The 17,698-nt window shown below is 41.4% G+C and overlaps 1 protein-coding gene across 5 annotated transcripts in view; it reads left to right on the top strand.

The window, feature by feature from the left end:
* LMO7 (LIM domain 7) overlaps window positions 1–16,963 on the top strand; it is a 152,731-nt gene extending 135,768 nt beyond the window's left edge. For 4 of the 5 annotated variants that reach the window (XM_056109695.1, XM_056109697.1, XM_056109699.1 and 1 more), the window contains 6 exons: window positions 3,077–3,129; window positions 6,977–7,190; window positions 10,336–10,617; window positions 12,908–13,016; window positions 14,733–14,835; window positions 16,215–16,963. In XM_056109695.1, coding sequence (XP_055965670.1) covers window positions 3,077–3,129; window positions 6,977–7,190; window positions 10,336–10,617; window positions 12,908–13,016; window positions 14,733–14,835; window positions 16,215–16,237 — 784 coding nt within the window. In that variant the 3' untranslated portion in view covers window positions 16,238–16,963. The remainder of the gene's footprint in view (window positions 1–3,076; window positions 3,130–6,976; window positions 7,191–10,335; window positions 10,618–12,907; window positions 13,017–14,732; window positions 14,836–16,214) is intronic. The other variant, XM_056109700.1, reaches the window with a different exon arrangement.
* Window positions 16,964–17,698: the final 735 nt, after the last annotated feature.

Genomic DNA, 17,698 nt, shown 5'->3' with positions numbered 1-17,698 from the left:
AAGAAATTCTCTCTTTTTTTTTTTGGTGGTAGTATGCGGAGGACTAGTGTGGGTCACACTCAGTGATGCTCAGGGGTTACTCCTGGCTCTGCACTCAGGAATTGCACCTGGTAGTGTTCAGGGGACCGTATGGGATTCCAGACTCAGGTGCATGCTAGACAAGTACCCTATCCACTGTACTATCTCTGGTTGATCTTTGTTTTTGCTGGGTATTCAACTGTCCCTAAATGCAATGACTTCATTCATTCACTAATTCATTCATTCATTCATTCATTCACATTTTGTATGAATTGACAGCATGGTCCTTGAGCTTGCTCAGGGATCTGCCATCCTTTACTCTGCTTTGGGTAGTTTGCTGGCTTTCAGCTGTGGCAGTGATCACAACTGGATCATGCTTTTCAACATCAAGCTAAGGAAGTGTTATATACATGATGAGCAGGAGAAAGAGAAAGGGAGAAAGCTTGTGAAGCATCTCAAGGTGTAAGTTCTGAACTAGTGTACTCTGGATTCTACAGTGTTCTGTTGTCTACAGTTCATGGTAAAAAGAAAAATTCCAGCTCTTTATAAAAGGAGCCATGATATAAGGTGACTGGACGCAGGAGAAGAGTTCTTTTCAATTTTTCGCTTATCTATCTTTTTCTAAGGGTTTTCTGAGTCATGATACAAACTGTCACAAAAAGTAGCTACATATGGACATCTGAAATGATGAATGAAATTATGCCATTTTTCTTAGCTTGATTTGTCCTTGTGGTCAGCTTTAGGGACTGAAGACAGGATTTCAGATATCTGAAAACTTTTACATGTTTTAAGAATTTTTTAAAACTTTTAATTTGGGGGCTGGAGAGAGAGTACAGGGGTTAATCTGGCACTGTCAGTATTGATACCTGAGCAGAGAGCCAGGAGCAAGGCCTGAATACTGTTGGGTGTAGCCCACAAAGCAAAAACATTTAATTTAATATTTTAAGTACGATTTTAATAAGGTTGCATATTGATTTTATTTACATTGATTCACTTTTTAATACTCTAAAAATGTTTTGCTGTATAAATAAGCAACTTTGTTTTAGAGATGTGGGAAGATTCTTATCTCTGGGCAATCAATTTGACCTAATAAAGCTCAAAGTAGCCTTGGAAAGAAAAGAGATACAATAATGGGCCAACAACGAGAAAAATTTATAGCTGTGGATAATCTTATTTATGATAAATGTTTCTGGATAATTACAGTATTAAATTGTGAGTATCTCATTTTAAAGCTATATACATGTATATATATATATATATATATATATATATATATATATATATATATAGCTTTAATATATTTGTTGGGGCTGGAGCAGTAGCACAGCAGGTAGGGCATTTGCCTTTCATGAGGCTGACCCCGCCAACCCAAGTTTGATTCCTCCACCCCTCTCGGAGAGCCCAGCAAGCTGCCATGACATATACCATGACATGGCAAAGCCTGGCAAGCTACCCGTGACATATTCGATATGCCAAACACAGTAACAACAAGTCTTACAATGTTACTGGGCCCGCTCAAGCAAATCGATGAACAACGGGAGGACAGTGCTACAGTGCAGTGCAGTATATATATATGTGTGTGTGTGTGTGTATGTATACATACATAAGGCACTGTAGCACTGTCCTCCCGTTGTTTATCGATTTGCTCAAACAGGCACCAGTAACGTTTCCATTGTGAGAATTGTTGCTGTTTTTTGGCATATCAAATATGCCATGGGGAGCTTGCCAGGCTCTGCCGTGCAGGCGGGATATTCTCAGTAGCTTGCCGAGCTCTCCGAGAGAGATGGAGGAATAGAACCTGGGTTGCCATGTGCAAGGCAAATGCCCTACCCACTGTGCTATTGCTCCAGTCTATATATATATACTCATATATTATATATTTAATTGTAAGTATCTCACTTTGTAGCTATGTATACATATGTGTGTATATATGTATGTTTAAATAATATGTATAAATATGTATATGCACACATATGTTTAAACCTTACTTGGCTTATCACATGGGATAAAAGATTTAGATTGAAGAGAGAGAAAGCTTAAGTCATCCTTAAAGAAATGAACTACTACCTTCAGTCAGTATCGAAACAGCATGTAAAGGGGTCAGAGCGAAAGTACAGTGGGTTCAGTGCTTGCCTTGAACATGGCTGACTTTGGTTTGATCCCCAGCACCACATATGATCCTTCCAAGCCCCACCAGGAGTGATCATTGAGCCAGGAATAAGCCTAAACACCACTGGGTGTAGCCCAAATCTCTCCTCCCACCCTCCCTCAAAAAACAATAAAAAGGGAAAAAAGAAACAGTATGTATAGCTGTAATAGAGTCCTAAAGAATGTGGGTTTGATGTCTTCTCATAATTGGCTCTGTGTTAATACAAATGTCTATGAATGTTGCCTAAGGATTGTGATGCATTATTATTATTATATTACTGCATTATAAAGCTATACAAAATGCAATACATATATCACACATGTAATTGCTTTGTATGTCATTGTATAAATTACTGTTTTCCCTGTTATATGAAGACATTATATAGAATGAGAATGAAATCAATATTGTGGGTACATGACACTAAATGGTACCAGTACAAAGCAGAATTTTTAGAAGTTGCCTGCACTCTGAATATTATCTCGAACAGTCAGGATCATATTTGGTACAGTGAATTGTACCCTAAATGCTGCCCAACCTTGACACTGGTCCTTTGAAAGTAGCAGTTGACATCAGGTGATCTGATGGCAGATGCTCTGTCCTATCTCAAAAGTGAAGATAGGAAGAGATTCAAAGTGTTTGACTGTCAATAAGCATAGTCTTAATGATCATACAAGCTAGTGGGGACTTTCAATAGTTTGTATCTAGTTCTATATTTTAATTTTTCCTTTTAAAAGACACATAATGTCTATGCAACAGAAACATTTGGTATGGAAATATTTTTGTCTCTCAATAGACATAGGAAATAAATCAGCTGCTTTAACAAACAGTTTATTGGATATTCTTATTTCGTAAATATAAAAGGAATGTTCTTAATATGACATATGTAATGTATTGTCTTTTTTGTTTTAGGAATAAATCTAGATCCACTACAGAGTTGGATGCTTGTCCCACAAATAAAAATGGTAAATATGATTTTAAAATACTTTTCACCAGAGCTGTTTATTTATGCTATCATATGATAAGTATGTTTGTTTTGGGGGTCATACCCTGTGATACTAGAGAGTTACTTCCAGTGATATTTAGGGGAACTATGTGGTGTAGGGGACCAAACTCAGTTCTCCTGCATACAAAACACACACTCAGCCCTGTAACCACTCTCTTTGGCTCTTCTCCTGCATGCAAAGCACACATTCTGTCTTTTAACCTATCTCTTTGACTCTTTGGCCAGCGGTCTTTTTTTTTTTTTTAGTTTTTTTTTTTTTTTGCAGTGGGGTTGGGGAGGAGCTCATGCTGGTGATGCTCAGAGGTTACTCCTGGCTCTGCACTCAGTAATTATTCCTTGTGGTGCTCAGGGGACCATTTGGGATGCCAGGGATCGAACCAGGGTTGTCTGTGTACAAGGAAAATGTCCAACCCACTGTACTATCACTCCAGCCCAATAGTCAGTACTTTTAAACCCAAGATATTTCTCTTTCTATCTCCCAAATTTTATTTTGTTAAAGCATGAAACTCATGGTTGGGTTTTTGACGTATAATGTTTCAGCATTGATCTCATAAAGGCCCTCCCGTTGATCGTTGATTTGCTCGAGCGGGCCCAGTAACGTCTCCATTGGAGACTTTGTTGTTACTGTGTCTGGCATATCGAATACTCTCGGTAGCTTGCCGGGCTCTCCGAGAGGGGCGGAGGAATCGAACTCGGGTCGGCCATGTTGGCCGCTTGTAAGGCGAACGCCCTACCCGCTGTGCTATCAACCAGTGTCTATTTCCCTCCGTCAATATTCCCAGGTTCCCCCTCCTGCTACCTCCACTCTTCCAAGTTCCAGCCTACTATCTTGACCCACCGTAAGCACCCTAAAGTTTGGTTATTAAAATTTTGGTCTCATAATTTCACTATTGTTGACACTCAAGTTTGGATATTTAGCTCTATTATTCCTTAACACCACTGATGGACCTGAGTTGCCTTGACCACTGCCCCCATTGCTTCTTATCTGTCTCTTCTCCACTTCCTCTTCACTCATTACCTCTCCTCCCTAGACTCTGCATCATGGTTGATCTAGGTATACCCCTTTTAAATGATGGCGTTTCCTCATCCCGTTATGCTAAATACCACATATAAATGATATCATCCTGTTTAAACCCAAGATATTTCATGTTCATTAAAATTATATACTTAAAATACTAATTACTTTTAACATTTGTTAAAGAATACAAATATATTTGGCTTATTTTGACCATATCTTTTGATGGAGGGGGTCTTGGCAGATTACATGGTTTTAAAAATTTCATTAAATAGCGAGTGAAATATGTGGAAAGTTTGCAAAGTTATACTGAGATTTTCCATTGTAGATTTTATCACACAGGCACTGAAATGGGGCCAAAAAAGCGTTATAGAGATTATCAGGGAATCTAATTATAGATGGACTTCAGTTTGTACATTGGAATAGCAAGATGTCAAATCTGAAATGATCATTATTTTTGTTCCTTGGCAAAAACGCAGTGACATTGGATGCCATCAGTGTATTTCTGATGAACATAAAGTAGTTGAACTTAACTCAGGAAAAGTAACCCCACGAAGCACTAAACATCATTGTAGGCAGGGCCTGCATATAAGGTTTGGCACAGGCATTTGCTGGTCAATTCCATTAGTAAATGAAGGGTCAGAGAGGCGGGAGATAAACTTGGTGGCCCACCCGTCTCAACCTCATCCTGTTGCTGCAATGTGGGAACATACAAGAATGGTGCTTACTTTTCTCTCTTATAAAAAAATGAAGAAAGCCTGGGATTTCCTGTTCTATTTTAAATGCTGACAAGGGATTGAAAAATACAAAATGCTTTGGGAGCCATAAAAAATAAATATATAAGTAGAGAAAAAATAAGTAAAGCTCTCAAGAGCACTTCTATGGACCTGTGTGGTCTAGTGATTAAAGCTTGTAGAATTTACAGTTTCTTTCAGGATTCTTGGATCTCTGATGACCCCTTTTCTTATACATTAATTAGTCCTCATTTAACTTTCCAGCCTATTTTCCTATTCCCCCCCCCCCCCCCGCCCATAAGTACTCTTAACTGCATCCAAATTGATTGGTATGTTCCAAATAAATCAGATTTTTTTTTAAAATCAAAGTGACTTTTCACTTGTCTTATCTTTCTGCTTGGATTTCCAGTTTGTTTCTCTTTGAATTTGCCCCTACCCTCCATTAAAATTAAAGTACTTTAATCCATGATTTAAAAAAAAAATATTAACCTGCAGCCAAAACATTTTCTCCTGGTCTTAAACCATGATCTATTAACTGTGGCAAGTGTGAATCTCTGGAATATTCTTACTAATATCTGTTATTTGTGATGCTCTGGGAGTTTTTTATATTTCTCCCTTACAATCTCCTGAGTAGAAGGCAGGTAAAATTATTAAGTGTTTTATCCAAACAGTTGCTTTTATTAACACTAATGTACATTAAAAATAAAAATGTTTTGTTAAAATATGACAAATTAATGAACAGTGTGTCTTCACCATTATTAACACAGGTGTGTATTAAAAGCCTTTGATGGCCTGGCTTATTGCTTATTGGAAGATGCACTGATGGCAAGAAACATTTTGAATTTTGAAAGAATAACAAGAGGAGTGACTCTAGAGACAGAATATAAAACCTTATATCAGTTTTCCTAATTCAAATTAAGGTGGAGGGTACACATCAAAATTATGTGTATGTTTCCCAAATCAAACATAATCATAAAATCAAATAAAGCAAGGCTTTCAAGAAAAAATACAACTTATTAATACATTTAGCATCCAAATTATAGTTCTGTTTCTTTCTTTGACCAGAAGCAAATGCTCTGAACTTTTTTTTGTTTGGTTATCATCTGTATTATTTGGATCATTTTCAGTTTCATGTAAGCCATTTCAGTGATTAAATGTGTTTTTATTCTTATGATTTGATCACGACTTATCCCAGGACTTTCATACCACAGTTTGTAGATACATGTTTGTGTCTGTGTTTATTTCAAGGAGGCTGTGAGGTTTCTGAAAGAATGTAACTCCCAGCTCCCTTCAGAGTTGTGTGATGAGCATGTGTTTGATTGATTTGATTTAGGATAGAAGGGAAAAGTGACAGTTTTCTTCTTTCTCTCTCTACTTTTGGGCATTATGGTTTGCAATACTGATACCAAGAGGCCATCATGCTTGGTCCTTTATCTACTTTCAGCATACATCTCCCATTCCGAGCAATCCTTCCAGCCATTATTGACTTAGTGATCCCTTCTCTATCCCAGCTGCCTTCTCTCCCTGCTTATAAGTCACGTTTCCAACTATGGAGCAATCTTCATAGAGGCAGGAAGTGGAGTTGGATGGTGGGTGGGGGTGGGGGATACTGGGGACATTGGTGGTGGAAAATGTTACACTGGTGAAGGGATGGGTGTTTGATCATTGTGTGACTCAAACTGAACTCAAACTGAAAGTGGAAGCTTTATAAATGTAGCTCATGGGATTCAATTAAAAAAGGAAAAGTAGAAGAGAAACTGTTCATTGGACCAGCATTTTACAGCTGAATATTGCTAAGGCCAGTGCTAGTGGTGTCCTTTTTTTTCAGGCAGTCACCTTTGTTATCCTGAGTACATCCTTTGGTTGAAATTGAAATCGAAATTCCAGGAATAGGAAACCATTGCTTCATGTCTGTGCTCAGCAGTGTCACTGGGCACTGGAGTGGATAACATTAACCAATGGGCCAGTGTCACTTTTTTTCCCTAAACTGTGGAGAGAGACTCACCGTCCTATGTCTTCATCCTGAGGCTTTTGTTGTGTTTGTGTGTGTTTTTTAGGAAGCAATAGATATTTAGACCGAGTCGGGAACACCAACTCCTTGCAGAGAACCTACAAGAAGGAACAATTCCTATCAGGAGCAGAGCTGGAAAGACAACAAATCCTTCAAGAAATGAGAAAGAGAACCTCCCTCCACAATGACAACAGCTGGATCCGCCAGCGCAGTTCCAGTGTAAATAAAGAGCCCATTTGTCTGCCTGGGATTATGAGAAGGTGCGAGACAACTGGAAATTGTTTCCTCTTCTGTGTTGAGAACCAAATATTTAATTTCCAGACATATTGGTACTTTGGGCAGAGGTGATGGCACAATTTTGTTTACCTCCCTGAGATGTTTGGTGGGAGAAGAGGGAGTAGAGCACTTGTCTTTGGCACTTGTCATCAACAGGGCATCGAGTGCTAATTAGATTGCAAACCTGCTCCATTTGCTTTGTCTAAGTTTCTCTCTTAATCAAGAAAAAATTTTTTGAGGCAGGAGTAGTATTTTTATTTTTGTTATTATATTTTTAAAATGCTTTCCTGTATAGAGAAACTGTGGCTCAGACAAATAAAAATCTTGGACCAAACCACATAACTAATAGGTTTCATAGTTGGACTTGGAACTCTATGGTAGTATCATTCAGATAGATACTTAGTTTATTCTGCTCTTAATGCGCTTTGTTTTGTTTCATTTTGTTTTTTTGACCAGTCAAGCTTAGAGTCACTCCTGCCACTGCACTTAGAATCATGCCTGGCAGTGCTCTGAGGACCATATAAGATGCTAGGGATATAACAGATAGGGCTGCCCACTATACTATCATTGTGACCCCTCTTAATGCTATTTTGCCTGATGACCTATTTTTAATATTCAGAATGAGGTAGAGTTATATTGGAATCACTCTAAAAGATCTACTGAGTTTGAAAACCGAGCATTTATAATTTTGCAAAGGTAAATCTATAGATGTGGGTTAAGATAAGAGTATAAACTTTTTTTGTTGTTGTGGGTTTAGGGGTATTTGAACTATACCTAGCAATAGAGTATTCACATCTTTAAAGGATGCATTATGGGTGGGATTGGAAGAGCTTGGAGACAGATGAAGAGGTAGAGCACATAGCTATCATAATTTTGATAGTTCAATCTCTGGTTCTGTGGTCCCCCAAACCCTCCTGGTCCTGAGCACCCCTGGGTTGACCCTGATTTCTTTTTAAAATATGTCTTTGGCAAATGAAAGCCAATGCTTTGATAGGGAGAAATAAGCAGATGGCAAATCTTTTGCTAACACATTGTAGACCAGGTCTAATTATCTCAGTACACAAATAACTTCTGTCAATCGGTAAATCAACCCTGACAACTTTACCGAGACATAATGATATGAACTGACTGTAGAAAGTGAATCCAAGTGAACAACAAAAGTGAATCAGGAAAACTAGTACAGTGGGTAAGTGCTTGCTTTGTACTCAGCTGACCTGGGTTTGATCTTCTGCCCCACATATAATTCCCCAAGCCCTGCCAGCAGTGATTCCTGAGTGCAAAGCCAGGAGTAAGTCCTGAGCACAGCTGTGTGTGGCTCAACAACCAAAAGCAAAACAGAACAAAAATCAAACAAAAAAGAACAACTAAATCCTATTTTAAGAGAATACATTCAACTTAGGGGAAATAAGTAGTGAATCTATAATGTAAACTCTCAGTATTTGTGCAAAATCTAGGGCCTCACACTTACGATCGCCAGGATGTCTTTGGAATCAAGGTTGCAAGTCAGATTTAAAACAATCAATTTGAAAGTTAGTTCCGTACTCATTGGCTTTTGCTATAGACAACTTTAATATCTCTGAGATTTAAAAAAAATCACAGAGTATTATGAATGTTAAAAAAAAGTTACTATTTGATGGGGCTGGAGTGATAGCACAGCCGGTAGGGAATTTGCCTTGCACGCGGCCGACCTGGGTTCAATTCCCAGCATCCCATATGGTCCCCTGAGGACTGTCAGGAGTGATTCCTGAGTGCAAAGCCAGGAATAACCCCTGAGCATCGCCAGGTGTGACCCCCCCCCCAAAAAAAGTTACTATTTGCGATAGTTCCTAGTCTAATACTTGACCTATGTAAATGCTTGAAAATATTTTTGGATGGAATTTTTAAAATATTATAAGATCTCTATGGCTATGTTGTTGAAGATTTCTTTATTTTGGGCTTTGGACCTCATGATCTGAGGACCTTGTGGTGCTGGAGATCAAACGTGGGGTTCCTGTGTGCAAAGCATGTACTCCACTTCTTTGAGACCTCTTGCCAGCCGGGTTCACTAAAGATCTAAATGACCCACACACGTCTTCTTTGACTTAGTATTTTATTTTTGGAGTATTTTTATTCTTACCATTTTCCTTTCGATGTTGACTCTTATCCTTTTACCTCCAAGCCAATAAGTTAAAAAGAAAAATTAATTGCATGGGAATTACCATTATGCTGCTGATGAGAAAGAACTTCTTAAAAGTAGGTTTAACATGCCAGAGGGCTTGTTAGATTAAGACCAGTGTAGAAGACACATAAAATGAGCCTCTAAGAAAAGATGAAACCATGCTCTTCAAAGCAGTGTGAATAGAAGTGGAGGGTATTGTGTTACATGCAATCAGTGGGGAGAATTAATACTAGAAGATCTCATTCATCTGAGGAATAGAGAGAGACAAGAGATGGGAATAGATAATATTGAATAATAACAACTCCTAGACTGGAGTGATAGTATAGAGAGTAGGACGCTTGCCTTTCACACAGCCAACCTGGTTTCAGTCTCTGGCATCCCACATGGCCTCTCAAGCACCGCCAGGAATAATTCCCAAGTGCAGAACCAGGAGTAACCTGTGAGCACCACCAGATGGGACCCTAAAGCAAAAAAATACAAAATGACAAACCCTTGGCCCATCAGTGACAAACCTGGGCGTTGGGTTACAAAATGTAGTCTCAGCAGGGAGAAGGAGTGGGTGGGCGGATGAGAAGCAGATTCGAGGTAATAGGTCAGTATCGGAGAATCCTGGGGACTTTGGTCGGAAGGGGGGGGGGAAGGAGCAAATCTTATCTAATCTTAACCCTAGGGACAGGCACTGTAGCACTGTACTCCCATTGTTCATCGATTTCCTTGAGCGGGCCCATTGTGAGACTTGTTACTGTGTTTGGCATATTGAATATGTCACGGGTAGCTTGCCAGGCTTTGCCTGCTAGGCAAGAGACTCAGGCTCTCCGAGAGGGGCAGAGGCATCGAACCTGGGTTGGCCAGGTTGGCTGCGTGCAAGGCAAATGCCCTACTCACTGTGCAATCGCTCCAGCCCCTAGGGACACGAATGAAGTGAAACTGCTCCCTCTGGAACTATGACCGTTGTCCTCTCTGCGTTTCAGAGGTGAATCTCTAGATAACCTGGATTCTCCCAGATCCCACTCTTGGAGACAGTCCACTTGGCACAATCAGTCAGGGCCTGTCCAAGCTGCTTCCTCGGTTCAAGATCTCAGCCGGCCGCTGCCTCATCTGGTATCCACGTCGAACCGCGCCTACATGCGGACACCCTCCTCCAGCGTGCCCCTTCCCTCTGCGGGCTTGGCAAGGACTTCCAGCACTCCGTCCCCCACCCCACGCAGCCAGTCCCCTTCGGTGACCCAGTCAGGCTCACAACTGCGCAACAGGTGAGACACTGGGGAGCTTTCTCCTTTTCCTCTGGGTCTTAATGGGTATTTGAGCCATTACCAGTGGACCCCCTAGTCTTGTCCAAGCCTTCCAGGGAAAGAGAAGGGAACTTCCAAACACGTCAAATTCAGTGTGGTGCTGTGTTTTTCCAGTCAGGGAAATGAAAAAACCTCTCTTTATGCCTTGTGCACCAAGAGCTTTGGTGGGTGTCTTGTGAAGCCATCTCAGAGTGCCGGACAACGGCCACATCATCGCAACTGTCCCATTTGCTTGTGCTTGTGGCCACTGTCTTAGGTGCAAATGCCCCTGAGGAGTTCTCACGGGGACTCCTCCGGCTACACAGCAGCACCTGAGTGCACTTCAGGTTTATGAGGAAAAGCACTGCAGCATTGTAACACTGTCCTCCCATTGTTCATCAATATGCTCAAGCAGGAACCAGTAACATCTCCATTGTGACACTCGTTACTGTTTTTGGCATGTTAAATATGCCACGGGGAGCTTGCCAGGCTCTGCCAGCGGGCGAGATACTCTCGGTAGCTTGCTGGGGGCTCTGAGAGGGATGGAGGAATTGAACCCAGGTTGGCCTGCTGTGCTATTGCTCCAGCCCATGAGGAAAAGCAAGATTGTAAAATGCATTTCTCTTTGAACAAGAGCACAGCACAAACTCATTGGATAAAAACTGCATGTATATTGTATGTGTCTGTGTGTGTGTGTATATCTATATCTATATCTATATCTATATCCATGTACATATACACACACATTTAAAAAGCATTCTATGCATACTCCACAGTTTATGACACTTTAAAAGTTCATGTATTTTGGAGCTTTTATTTGCCAAAACCATTGCCTCTTCTCAGGCTTACCAACATTTTGTTCGGGCCACAGCAAGTACATTCTGTAGATCCTAGGTGGCAGGGGCTGTATAAGAGCTATAATGATGAGCCAGGCTTGAGACGTGACTTTTGAGTGATGCCCTTGTCTGAGGAGGCATTGAGTTTTTAGGTCTGAGTCACTTCTCCACACATTACTTTTGTCTTCGGTACAGCAAGGCTTTGACTGTCACCTAACGGAGGGTGTACCAGCCTGGGCTGCATTTATTTCATCACAAATCCTGAAAAAAGTCAATATATAATGACTTCTGGCAGAATTTTTTCAGGGTATCAAGTAAAGGATAATATGAAGAAAACTTATTTTACACCAGTCTAAAATATTACTGTGAAGAATATTTCATGGATTGGAATGAAGAGATAGGGCGAGAGTTAATGGTCAAGTGTTGGGAGAGACAAAGCCTGTTGAGGGAGAGAAAGGCAGAGGAATTCATTTGCCCTAAAAGAAAAAAAAAGTGGCCATCTAGCCAGCAGTCACCACTCTAAGCTATACAATGTTGCAGAAGTGCCAAGGGATGCAAAAGCTAGTGCCCTTTTACCCTTTCACTGTGGAGCAGAGATAAGATGGGCAGGGAAAGGAAAACCTAAAACTTCCTTTCCCAAAGAAGAAAGGTTGCTTGTGGGCAGTTTTCCTTTCATTCTCCACAGAAGCAGTGCTTCAAGCCAGAAGCGCTGTCAGGAACGCTCCAACATGGACATGTCCAGCACCAGGTACTGAAAAAGAAGCTGGGGAAAGAGGAGCACTGTCAGCACTGTCCTCCCATTGTTCATTGATTTGCTCAAGCGGGCACCAGTAATATCTCCATTGTGAGACTTGTTGTTACTGGTTTTGGCATATAGAATATACCACAGGGAGCTTGCCAGGCTGTGCCGTGTGGGCGGGATACTCTCGGTAGCTTGCCGGGCTCTCCGAGAGGGACAGAGGAATCAAACCCAGGTCAGCCGAGTGCAAGGCAAATGCTGTACCACTGTGCTATCGCTCCAGAAACTTCCACAACTCCTTAAAAGAAGCTGAGGCTGCTCTCTTAGTCTCCTCGTGTTCTCATGGGAGGGATGGCGGGAGGAGAGAGTACTCGGGCAGGCTGACCTGCCCAGGCCAAGTCAGGAGAGATCAGAAGCAGGGAGTTGGCTGCTGAGAACAGGATGGCTGTGTGATCAGGTGCAGAGAGGATATGATAAAGTGCAGGCAGCGTTCACTCATGGGGATACTTATCAAGGGTTTGCAGAGCCATGATGGGGCTCTGAGCTGATTGAGGCATCACCGGGTCAGCTGCTGAAACTTACCCCCCAGACATCCAGAGAACGGCTTAATGATTCACCTTCGTGCCAGAGTGTGACTTGAACTAATAACCGAACTGCACCAATGAAAGCCTCCATTCCGTTCTTGTTCCACGTCTAGGTCAGTGAGTGGGAAGCGTGTGTGCTCCTCCTGTAGTAGCATTTTGGGCAAAGGAGCGGCCATGATCATCGAGTCCCTGGGGCTCTGTTATCATTTACATTGTTTTAAGGTGAGACGGAGCCGAGCAGCTTGCGGGGCTGGGGGGCTTCAGAGCTTTGCTTGGAATAGCGCATGGCTGCTTTGATCGCTGCGGGTGGACGTGCCACTAACAAGCAAGGTGCCGTGTTTGTCAGTCAGTCCTGCGTTTCCAACCGCCCATTGCTTGCTGCTACCTAGTTGTCAAATGTTGATTCAAAAATTAATTGTCTAGAAACACTGCAAAACATTCTTATAGCATGTCCATGCTTGCTGTAACATGTCCTAGGTCTATTTGAAATGTAATTTTTCACTGTTATTAACAGTGGAGGGACAGACAGGTGATTATAACATTGCCCCAATGTTTGAGTAGGAAGAGTACATAAGGAACTCTTGTTATTTTTATTTCCAAAAATCGGTGGGGTGGGGGGCTCACCTGGTTGTGCTCCAGGACTATTCCTGGCTCTGTGTCCAGGAATCACTCCTAGTGGGGCTCCAGAGACCGTATGTGGTGCCAGTTACCAAGCACAGGTCAACTCTGTGCATAGCAAGCACCTTGCCCCTGTTCTAGCCCTCTGACCCTCTAAGGAAATTTTTTTGCATACATATTTACATGTATTTTTATAGTTGCACCGCCTGCTTACCCCAGTGGGTTCCTGCACATAGTCAAGAACTAAGACTGTAACATTTTTCAGTATCTTTTAAGACACCTATGATTTTATTTTATTATTGAATCACCATGAGATGGAGCAATAAAGCTGTACATGATTGGGTTTCACTTGTATAGTGTTTGAACACCCATCCCTCCACCAATGTAATTTCCCAGCACCAATGTCCCCAGTTTCCCTCCCAAACCTCTAAATCCTACTTACCCCAACCTTCCTCTATGGCAGGAAAATTCCTCTCCTCCCCTCCCCTCCCTCCCCTCTCCTCTTCTCCCTCCCCTCCCCTCCTCTCCTTTTCTCTCTCATTTTGATTTGCATTATGATTTGCAATACAGATACTGAAAGGTCATCATGTATAGCCCTTTACCTACTTTCAACACTCAGGTCTTTTCCAGAGTGATCATTTCCAACTATTGTTGTCATACTGGGCCCTCCTATATCTTAACTACCCTCCACCCCACACAGATTACACCTATGATTCTTGAATGTACATCGTGCCAGAGAGAGACAGACAGAGAGAGAGAGAGACAGAGAGAGACTGATTGTTGGTCCTAGAGTTCAGTAGGCCACATTTTATTTTTGGCTTACCTGGGATTGTTCCTTAGCAGAGCAAAAAAAAGTCAAAAAAGCTTAGTGTTTGAGTACATGGAACCAAAATAGATGGAAAAGCACCGTGTGCCAGGCTGGTGCAAGGAGTTCTGGGCGTGTGTGCTCCAGTTGGCCTGCTAGGAAACCGGCCTTCGCTTCTCTTGCCCGCTCTTTCCCATGGTGTCTTAGCCTCCTGGGACCCCCTGGAGGAAATAAAGTCTAAATTCCTTTCAGCCAATCAACAAATCATTTCTGCTCTCTTGCTATATTTAGAATAACCATGTTGGCTCTCAAAATTAGCTTTATGGACTCTTTACTATCTCATCTGGTGGGCTTGATTTTAACTACTAATTATGTTCTGACTTTTTTTTTCTGGAACATCTGAGAGCTGAGAAGTTGCATACCGTGCTTACTGCTTTTTTTTTTTTTTTTTGCTGGAAATGCCAACCTGTGTTCTTGAGATAAACACTTAGAAGTCTTCTTTTCTTCCCCTCCAGTGCGTGTCCTGTCATTGCGACCTCGGAGGCTCTACCTCAGGAGCCGAAGTCCGAATCCGAAACAATGAGCTGTACTGCAACGACTGCTATCTCAGATTCAAAAGTAAGAGAGCAAATCAGGGAGAAAATTGCTAGCCTTTTGAGTCGACCCCGAGTTCCTCTGCCTTTCCCCGATCCGACGGCCGTCCCTCCCTCCACGGACCTGCCTTAGAATGGCCCCAGGTCTGAGCCCTAGCAGTCTGTACGGACCCTTCAAAGAGGGTGCAGTGACCACTCCACTGTGGCCACTGGGTCTTGCCAGACAAGGGAGAGCTATGGGCTGAGTAATTGGAGAGGACCCTAGGGCCGAGATTCAGGACCGTGTTCTCGTGCCATCTGCTTTAAGTCAGGAGCCACTTCGAAGACTTGGAAGGGACAGATAAAGATATAAGAGATGTTCTTTGTAGCTGTCATCCGTTGATTGGCTGAGTGGTCCTTCATAGTTCCCTCATTTCTAAGATATAATCAGTGGGCTTTGAATATGTCATATTGATTATCATCAGCTCTAACAAGTATGGTTAGAAAGGTAATGGAGATGGAGGAGTCATTTTATGCTTTGTTACTATCTGGCCCTATACAATACCTATACAATAGAGATAATAGACATAAAAGGAGGACATAAATCTATAATATGGGGGGTTCAGTGTCACTTTGGAAAAACTCAAGTTTTCCTTTGAAGCCTTCCCATGCTATTTTAGGTCTAGGTGTGTGTTTGCTTGTTAAGTGTTGGTATAAAACTGGTTTGTGTGACTAGAATTCTTTAGTGTTTAGAGCCTCTTAACACAACCATTACCACTGTTTTTTTTTTTTTGAACTTTGATGCTGGTAACATGTGTTTCTTCCTCATTGCGAAAGCGTGTTACATACAAGTGATATCAGAAAATCCATTTGCTTTTGAACTCTGAGGTATTTATATGGCCCTTTCTGTGAAGAGTGCTTTGGACGTGGCTACCGTCCACTCATCTTTCTCTTATCTGTGTGGGCTCCATGCTCCCCTCTCAGCAGTCCCTCTCCTTCCTGAGGGACTGTGACGAGGTTGGGGAGCAGCAAGGTTGGGCTTGTGGGGGGGTGCTGGTGGCGGGAAGTGCGTGGATGTGTGTGTGCTTCTTGATCTCTCCCATCACATTCCAAAGCCAAAGAGAATTGATTTTTGCAATCAGTGGGACCCACGTTGCCCAGGATTGTCTTCTCCCATACAAGTAACAGAGCGTTGAGTATAACCCTCTGTATCAACAGTTCATTTTGATTCTGTGTTTACAAATAAGGAATCCAAGTGCCCAGAGGCTATGCTTGGACTCACATTGTCCTGAGAGAGTGACAAGGTTATTCTTTCTGCCTCTGGCTGGCTGTGTTGGGAGCGATGACTGCTCTTGAGTCTACAGCGCCCTCTGCAAGGGTTTTGGAATCTAAGTCCTTTTCTTTCTTCTCTCCTTGCCTGATCAGCTGGCCGGCCAACCGCCATGTGATGTAAGCGCCCCTACGAAGGCACTGTTGCAGATAGAAGAAGAGGTGGTTGCTGCTGATAGAGATCTATAAATATATGTTGTATGTCTTTTTGGCTTTTTTTTTAAGAATTAACCTCTTTCATGGGGAGGGGGGGAATCTTTAGATTACACCAGAGCATTAGAGTGTTGGTAAAATCTGTGTTTTTGTTGTTTATTTATAAGAAAGTAATTATGGGGGGGAGGGGAAGGTGCAGTATTTACTTTTCAGCTTCATCATAAAAGCACAAGAGAAAAAGGAGTTTCAAACACTTGTGGCTAATGAGTCTGACTTTTATAGTGGTGTTTTGATGAGGGATATTTTATTATTGTTTTGGAAAGAAAAAGGTTCTGAAGCATTATTTGAAATAGTTAATATAAATATGTAATTGCATTTGCTCTGTTTATTATAATGTATACTAAATTAATGCAGAACCATATGGAAAATTTCACCAAAATCTACCCCTAAGTTCATTTTCTGTATTCTATGTAATATTATGACTTTCTAACACAGAACCTTACCTTCTATACTATTTTATTTGCTTGATGAGAAGATCCCTGTATTATCCACCAGCATTGTTGCTGAGCAATTCCCAGTACAAAAGTGCTACTTTCTCTTAATGCAAAAATCAACATGGTCTGTGTACTAGAGCTTTTCTCTAGGAAACTTTCTCTTCAGCTGAATATGTAAATAAACTTGGTGATGCATTAAATAAATGCTGCTTCTTTGTGTGTATATTTCTTTTCTCATCCTTAATCATACTCAATCGGTGACTTTCTGTATGTTTATTAACTACATTGACACATACTGTGACGTTTAAACTGCACTTATTTAAATTGTACTATTTGACAAGAACGTAGACCTCTAAGACTATCATTACAATCTTGATATTATTTCGACTACATTTTTGTTGCTTATTTTTGGTTTGGTGCCATACCCAGTACTGTTCAGGTATTACTCTTAGCTCTGCAATCAGGGATCATCCCTGGCAGGGGCCAGGGGGAACCATAAGGATGCCTGGATTGAAATGGGGTCTGCCCTGTGCAAGGCAAGCACCCTACCTGCTATACTATCACTCTGACCCATACTAAAATATTTTTAGTTAGAGGAACTTTATTTTTATTTTTTTAATGGAAACACATTTTGAATGCTATACATAGTTATGTTTAGGGTTGACATAAATGGTGGCTGGGTAACGCACATAAACTCTTTACTTATTCTTTTGTTTTCTCAATGAAAAGAACACATAAGTTCATGGACATTTGGAGTGTGGGAGTATGAAAATGAATATAAGACATTAACATGAATTATTCACAGTAGCCAAAAACATAGGATCAGCCTAAATGCCCATCAAACATGACTGGAGAAGGAAACTGTGGTACAAATATTTGTTGAAATACTGCTCTGCCATTAAAAAGATGAAATACTGGGGTGAAAAGGGTAGT

This window comes from Sorex fumeus, unplaced genomic scaffold (assembly GCF_029834395.1).
Source record: "Sorex fumeus unplaced genomic scaffold, SorFum_2.1 ptg000008l, whole genome shotgun sequence".
In the NCBI taxonomy this organism is placed as follows: Eukaryota; Metazoa; Chordata; class Mammalia; order Eulipotyphla; family Soricidae; genus Sorex; species Sorex fumeus.
Note: the sequence above shows the minus strand (reverse complement) of the source record. Positions and strands in the feature narration are given on the sequence as shown.